This window comes from Ctenocephalides felis, unplaced genomic scaffold (assembly GCF_003426905.1).
Source record: "Ctenocephalides felis isolate EL2017-DRISC unplaced genomic scaffold, ASM342690v1 CF-g0.4_SCAFFOLD_01221, whole genome shotgun sequence".
NCBI classification, from domain to species: domain Eukaryota; kingdom Metazoa; phylum Arthropoda; class Insecta; order Siphonaptera; family Pulicidae; genus Ctenocephalides; species Ctenocephalides felis.
This window is the reverse complement of record NW_020537375.1, coordinates 11,265-19,934: the sequence shown is the minus strand read 5'-3', so window position 1 is coordinate 19,934 and position 8,670 is coordinate 11,265. Positions and strand designations below refer to the sequence as shown.

At 34.1% G+C, this 8,670-nt stretch overlaps 1 protein-coding gene across 1 annotated transcript; it reads right to left on the bottom strand.

The window, feature by feature from the left end:
* Positions 1-1,685: 1,685 nt before the first annotated feature.
* Positions 1,686-6,703, bottom strand: LOC113369303 (abscisic acid and environmental stress-inducible protein-like; the record flags this gene model as incomplete). Its single annotated transcript, XM_026610084.1, has 3 exons — positions 6,533-6,703; positions 3,100-3,421; positions 1,686-1,800 (listed from the first exon to the last, which is right to left on the bottom strand). Coding segments are annotated over exons 1-3 (608 nt in total), but the record flags the coding sequence as incomplete, so codon positions are not given.
* Between the last annotated feature and the right edge of the window lie 1,967 nt (positions 6,704-8,670).

The window sequence follows — 8,670 nt, the reverse complement described above, 5'->3', positions numbered from 1 at the left end:
GCAAATCGTAACCATGTATAAAATGCTATAATCTATTAGCAAACGAAGATATTTCAATACTTATATAAATTATTCAAGGTCGTGAAGATTGATTTGTCCAATTCAATTGTGATTGTAAAATTTTGGGACCTTCCCAATCTTTACCAAATCACTTATGTATATGTATCTACTAAGTTTGTTAAATTGATATAAAAAGGAAATTGAAACATGTTATGCAGTCTGGATATTATATAAAGAAAAAGTAATATAGAGTAAAATCGATTCGCACTCGAAATCGATATTAAAAATTTGTATTGATATTTGCAAATATTAAGAAATTCTTGAAGAGAATAATCAGTTTTTAATGCAAAGGGCTATATTTAACCAATTTTAAATATTCAACGATCAACACATGTAACTTGAAGGATAAACTTGTAAGATATAAAAAATTTTCTTTGTTTTTCTCTAAACTTACAATTGGAAAACTACAAACGCTTGAATACATTTCTACAATACATTCAATATGATAACTTTAAAATGAATGTAAAATTATATGAATCATTAATAATATAATTATAGTTACTAATAGCACATACTATCGCTATAATAAAAGTAAAACATGTTTCTTATAATTTTAGTTCCATTTTTTTTATTTTGCCACTATATTAAAGCTATACATATTTAACGTTGCATAAGATTTATTTTTGAACATACAAGAGACTGCGCATTTTGTAATTGGTTAAATTTTTATTTCTTTACTAGAAACGAAAATACTTCATTTATATTTTTTAGTTCCATATACGTTTCATTGTTTGTAATGTTCAAATTTTCGATCCATATTTTATCTAAGTATGCTTCTTCATGTCGTTGCTTGTACCATGTAAATTCAAGTTGAATATTTTATTTTTTATATAATATATACGGTTTTTAAATTTCGGAAAAAGGAATGTCTTCCACATGTGCACCACTATTTTTTCAATTTCATACGAATTCTTGGATAAAACATTTTCTTTCATTTCACTATTGAATTCTTGGGTAAAAAATCGGAGTCTGTCATGCGCTCTAAGTCACACTATTATATCTTGTATTTTGAAACCTCGTGGATTTAAGGATCTAGAAAAATAGAAGGCGACAGAGTTTAGATTTTTCATGCTATATGCAGTCTTAAAAACTTACCTGCCCAGAACGCTATATAATTTTTTTTTTAACTTTCATGCTGCTATGAGAATTGTATGTTCAGAAACTCTAATATAAAATTATGGGATCAGGCATTGGTATTGATCGAAAAATTTTGTTCGCGATTGGTAAAACTATATGGAGAATGCATGCTTGTATATAATACTCATCGTATTTTTCACATGATAAATGATGCAGTAAGGGAAGAAATCATTGTTGACCAGTACGGCTGTTTTCCATTTGAGAGTTATTTGGGACAGTTACTAAAATTGATACGAGGACCAGCAAAGCCTTTTGCAACAAGTATCATGCAGACTACTCGAACAATTTCATGATAAATCAAATGTAGATCCAAATGATATTGTAATACATAAAAAATTCCAAGATTGATTTTGTTAAAATAAATGGATATAAAACATATTCGTCAATTAATAAGGATTGTCATATATTGCTCCCTAATGAAAAGATAATGTGTGTAGATGAAATAATTGAACAGGAATCAAATTTACTTTTTCGAGGGTTTCTCTTACCCTTTCGACCCACACTTGAAAACAAAGTTGTAAGGTCTTTGCTCATACATTTTCTTAGCATTGATGTAATCAATTGCTTCTTGTTTGTTCTGCCAGTCAGAGTTAGCTGAATTGACTGTAAAAAAAACTTATTAAATACATTGCATATTAGCTATAGAAACATTAACTATAGAAAATATTTTTCAGCTTTTCTTCTAAATCGTCTAATTCTTCATTCGTCTTAATAGGTAACATAAAGTTAGTTTTTTTTTTCACAGATTGAATCTGTGAAGCTGATGCCTCGTAGAGATAGAGCTCAGAGTGTTATCGTCGGAGCTCTCAATACACGATTGATTTTGAGTTCTTTTTACATACTTCTTCACGTTTCTATAATCGGTGGTGCTTCTCATAAACTTAGCCTCCAATTCAGAGTAATCTCTAAACGAAGGAGGCTCGCACGCCTTCAGCATCTTATTTAGTTTATAGCCTGCTACATTTCCTGATCATGATTACATAGTCTTTTCCTCATTTACTGCCCATGATGAGGGCACGTGTCCGCATGAACCCTCTTTTTAAAAATCACTATATCCCATGAACACTATTAAATATAATGGTACCAATTTTGAAATTTATTTATTACTATATATTTATAGTTATTACTATAACTAATTAATTCAAATATTTAAATTAAAATAAAAAAAATTAAATTAAAATAAAATTATTTAAATTAAATAATTGAAATTCATTTTTAAGATATCTAACCTCCATCTTCACTTATTTAAAATTTAACTACGTAAACTTATCTTTAAACAAATACCTGCAACTGTTGCGACGATCAAAACTGGAAAGAAATACGAAATGCAATTGCGATCCTTGCAACTACACAAAATTAAATTTTGGCGCGATTATTTATTAGTGTGGGCACTGATTTACATTTTCTTCAAAACCAAATGCGTAAATAATGTTCCAGGTAGTTGACATTTTTGTGCCAAATGTGAAAATAATAAAATCAATTAGTTGTAAGTCAAACATCCAAGCTATGTATCATATATATTAATTAATATTGATTCTACAATTGTAAGTTGAAGAGTGTCAAATGATATAAGACTTGATTTGTCTTTTGCCCAAATTTTTCTGAGAATGTATGGAAAGGCTTGAAACTTCACAACAATGCTTGCAGCATATATAGTGCGCTTGAAATTATACATGATATATTAGTTATTATAGAATAGAATGCTAAACAAAGTCATTTTGAAAATATATATACAACCCCTGAAAAAAATACAAGTATACAAGATAGACAAAAATAAAATTTACACTTGAATATGAATCTTTTTATTTCAGAAATAATTTCTTACTTAAATTTAATTTTAACATATTGTACAGTCATGGATGTTATTTACCATTAGAATTGGAGTTCCTATCCTATCATTACCGTCCTGGCCGCCGCGATGGTTTCTTTGCCCACCGTGGTTGCTTCCGCGGCCGCCGCGGTTGTCTGCGCGGTAATTTCCGCGGCCACCGCGTTGCTTGACGCGACCGCCGCCGTTGTTTCCTCTACCGCCGCCGTTGTTTCCTCTACCGCCGCCGTTGTTTCCTCTACCGACGCCGTTGTTTCCTCTACCGACGCCGTTGTTTCCTCTACCGACGCGGTTGTTTTCTATGCCGCCTCGGTTGTTTTCTATGCCGCCGCGGTTGTTTTCTACGCCGCCGCGGCTGTTTCCCCTGCCGTCGCCCCAACTCGCATCGTCTGTGGACTAAAATAATAATTAATAATATTATAATAGCTGATTGCTATGTATTTATGTATTATTATAAAAATTTAATATTACCTCTTTGTAACTATAAAATCTTATTTCTTGATCTTTAAAAAATGTAGGAAGTATTCCTCCACGTTTCCACTATCTTCATAAAGAACCGGCAGGAGCGATAATACACGCTCCTCCTTTGATACAGCAATTTTATCGTGTCGAAGCATAGACTAACGCCCTTCATTTTGTAACCTATTATAAAGAAAAATTATAATGAAAAATCCCTAATTATACCAATGTATACATGTATATATATATATATATATATTAGGGTGGTCCTTAAAATGGTCATTTTCGAATTTCCTTGCTCCCAGGGGCTCAAATGGTTCCAAATAGATAAAAAACTATTCTCTAAAAGTTTTAGCTCTTAATATTAACGTTTAGATAGAGCGCAATTCAATCAAAGTTTGTATGGAAGAGCATGGAAAAAATTTTGAAATTAAAAAAAAATGTTTTAGGTATAACTTAGCGACAAATGATTGAGTTTTAATCATTCATTTGTTCGCTAAATTACATCTAAAAACATTTTTAAAATTTTGAAAATTTTTTCATGCTATTTCCATACAAAACTTTGATTGCATTGCGCTCTATCTAAACGTTAATATTAAGAGCTAAAACTTTTAGATAATTGTTTTTTATCTATTTGGAACCATTTGAGCTCATGGGAGCAAGGAAATTCGAAAATGACCATTTTAAGGACCACCCTAATATATATATATAATATATATATATATGTGTGTGTATATATGTGTATATATATGTATATTATACATAAAAAGAAATATATACCTTTGTTATGCTCCGACACCCCACACAACAAAACCGTGTGACAAAGAAACGATGTCACCGAAACATCTCCTAATTTCGTTGGTCTCGATTTTGCACTCGAGTTATAATAATAAGAATGTTCTAATTATACACATGTCCTGAAGAATAAAAAGTGGACTTAAATTACTTACACAAGCCTATCTTCCCAATGGGACTCGGTGTGGCAGTCTGTTAATATTATCAGTATCTCTTTCGATATTTCACTCACTAGCGTGAAATTCCTCACAGCTCTCGCCATTTTTATTTAAGAATGCTAGAAAAATAAAAACTATAATAATAGAAACGAAGAAATAGTTTTCAAATAAAATTATATATGTAATTTTAATAATACGCTATACATATCAATAAAAATCATGAATTTTTATAAGAAAATATTATAATTCCTTACGTTTCAGCATTATTACAAATATATTTGCATAAAGCTATAAGAACTATTAGTTCCATAAATACAAATTACTGATGCAGTAAAGGAATAGCCACATAATTGGATTCAGTTGCATATGGCAGAGTTACACATTTTTGTTTTATTTCCTTCACAGATATTGTCACATCATTCATAATTTTTGGGTCAAAAACATGAATATTGAATAGTTTCGAGTCGAATGGTTTTAAAAATAATGATTTTGTCATCGTCGCTTCCGAACACAATATTTTATCAACATGACAAATTTTATTTATTAAAACTATTTTATTCTCGGTTGTTAAACAACAGTTATTTGAAGCTATATTACTTATAGAATTTTTTTTTAAATTAAATCTTCTCTATTTCTAATGTTTTTGTCCGGTGTATTACTGGAAAACTCTTGATTTGAATAAATTCACTTCTGCTTTTATTAGTTGTTTCTTCCCACATTCTGTTTACTAATTGTTGCAAGGGCTTGAGTGAAACTTGAATCTTATTTTCCACACTTATGAAATAATTTTCAAATGGAAAACAACTAAATTTGTCTAATGAACAACCAAACTTCTTGACTTCATCAGCTAAATGGATTATATTATGAACATTGAATGTTAATCTATCTGATTCATATGAATCAGAATAATTAATGACAAAAAGTTTTAACAAGTCCTCTGCCATACTATTTCAGTGGAGACATGCCTCTGGCTCACATAGAATTCTAATGACTGAACTAAAATGCAGAAAATTTAAAAACAATTGATTACTTAATACAGGTCTCAAAACTACTCATCCAGAATCCAACAAAAATTGTATGTGTTCAGTGGCCTTCCAATGTTTGTGATCCTCTAGTCTTCTAGGCACTCTGGAAACATCCGAAGGGAGCAACTTTCTATGCTTTATTATATAATTGTTCATATCCTTTTTTGTTCTTCCGTAAAGCGAATATCTATAAATTCGCACATCCAGAGAGCAATTAGGCGCTTTGTCACCCCCAAACACACCATGTGCATATAATCCAATGAACTTGGGAAATCATACCGATCCCCAAATTTTCTAGAATAGATACACCAGTATGGTGCTTGGGGTATTGTTTTGATTTTACACGTTCACGTCGGTGTGTACCACCGGTGTACCACACTGAACTGTCTCTAGCTAGAGTGTGCCATCGGGCGGGTTGTACCACCGGTGGCCCACGCTCGACTGTCTCACCAATCGCAATTGTACCCCATGAGGTACAAACTTAATTTTACTTTAGGGTGCTCAAAATTAAAATATAAATATATATTTTTTTCTTTTGTCAACAACCGATCAATGATTAATTCTCTAAATTTTAAAATATTTAATTTTTTGTGCCCCATTTCTGTGTATGTACCAAGCATTTGCAATCGATGTTCCACAAATTAGTTGTATCAATATTTTTCGATACCATTTTATTGTTTTGCGTAGGCAACTATAATACCCCGATAGCTGATCCGATACGTCTATGCCTTTTTTGCATCGTTATAATCGAATACAACATCGTCTTTATTTTGCCATTTGCTGCTTCTATAAATTGGCATTGATCATGATTTGTAGTGGTCAGCATGCATACCGGTCTTTTGTCCGTCCATTTTAAAAATGTGATTCTGCTGCGATTTTCCACAGCCAACAATTCACCACGTTTTTGTTTTTGTTTTGCATGGGGTGTAAATTCTTCTGTTAATTTTTTACGGTACCACACATAAATGTAATATTATCTAAAAGAAGTTTACCTAAAGAAACACAGTGTAAAAACTATCGATGAAAAGAGTGCGCTCCTCAATTAACAACCCGTTTAGCAATCTCATTACCACATCTTGAGACTGGCATTTTTCAATCATCGTTCCATTCTTGTCGGCATATATTTCGATATTATGCGTATATCCTTCGGATAAACATAATTTATATAATTTTACGCCATATTTGTGTCGCTTTCCTGGGATGTATTGACGGAAACCTAAACGTCCTCTCCAAGGAACCATGCTCTCATCGATAACAATTTTTTGACCAGGTCTAACGGAACTTTTGAATTGATGAACAATGGCATCTACAATTTACGAATTTTGTATAATCGGTCTGGAGTGGCTGTGGTGTTATCAGAAAAATGTAAAAACTCGAGTATAGCTAAAAAACAATCACGTTTCATTGCATTTTTTATTCTCTGTTCGCGTACATGTCGTTTTTAGACGAGTAGAAACGAATTTCTGGTAACTGCACGATACCCATGATAAGTAATATGCCTATGAAAGTATTCATTTCATCCCTTGTAACATACTTCCAATGCATTCTGTTACAATATGATGAATTAGTTAGGCATTGTGTAGCATACTTATAACACACAATTATATCTAATATGTGATCCGCAAAAAAAAGTTTAAAGCAAATGCGTCATAACAGTCAATACTTTCATGTAAAAATTCCTCCTTTCCCGGATATTCAATTATTGTAGAAGGTTTTCTTCTAAAGTCATATGTCAGGAGAGAAAAATGTTTCTAAATGTGTCTCTAAGAAGTGCCGGAACAGATATGAAGTTATTAGCAGCAGAGCAGAGATTAGATGAAGGAGTAGCTAAGTTGCGCACCGAAAACAACACGTCACTCAAACTGAAACTTATTCGATTTGAGGACCAAGACGTGTCAGTTTTGTGCGACATCTCTACGAGAACAGCTAGACCGTATATTCCAACAAAGTTACGGCGAGCGGTGTTTGATAGCTTACACGGATTGTCACACCCTGGTATGAATGCTTTGATAAAGCTAGTTACAGAGAGATATGTGTGGCAGTACATCAAACGGGATTGCTGCGAGTGGGTTCGATGTTGCGTCGCATGTCAGCGGGCAAAAGTCTGTAGGCACGTGCAGGCGCCAACGGGACAATTTGAACTTTCATCGAGTAGATTTGAGGACGTACATATCGATATAGTGATAATGCCATTGTCAGAAGGATATCGGTATTGCCTGACATGCGTCGATAGATTTTCTAGATGACCGGAAGCAATTCCAATTAGAGATCAAGAAGCCTCCACCGTAGCGCGAGCCTTCTATTCTAATTGGATTGCAAGATTTGGTATACCGCTGCGGCTAACGTCAGACCACGGAAGGCAGTTCGAGTCACGGATATTCAGTCAACTAAATCAGCTGCTTGGAACGAGTCATTACAAGACTACGGCATACCATCCCAAAGCCAATGGGATGGTTGAAAGATTCCACCGCCAGCTCAAAGCAGCTATTAGATGCCATAGCAGTAATATATGGACAGAAATATTACCGACGGTTATGTTAGGAATTCGTGCAGCATAGAAAGGGGATCTACAAGCTACTGTTGCGGAAATGGTATATGGCGAAGCCTGGACCAATGCTACACGTAACACCGACGAGTTATTACGGCGAAAGAAACTTTATGAATGACCTGCGTAACCACATGCAAAAGATATGCCCCACCAATGGAACGCGACATGGTCAGAAGACAACGTTTGTCTTTAAAGATTTAATGACCGCGGAGAGCGTTTTCGTTCGATGGCCCAAAGAGACCTCGGCAGAATCCATATGAGGGTCCTTTTGAGGTGAAACCCAGATTTGCAGAGACTTTTGTGGTGTGTATGCATGGCAAAAATGTCGCCATATCTATCAACCGTTTGAAACCAGCATACACACTAGCGCCAGAAGAAAAAGCTGAATCCGTTCCGTCGCAGTCTAATGAGATTCCGCAAACAATCCGGCTGGAATCTGATAACAACAGCAGATTGCACAACCAAACTCTTCAACGAGACGAGGACGCCGAGTTCGGTTTCCGGATTTTTTGCAGACCGGATTTTTGTGAACTTCGTCACTAGAGGGGGAGTACTGTAAGCGTATGGCAACGTCGCTATGTTAAGGGTCGTGCCGGATGGTGCGTACGGATGGTAGAACAGGCAGTCGGTCCCGGGTAGTTGTCGCGATAAGATATCTCT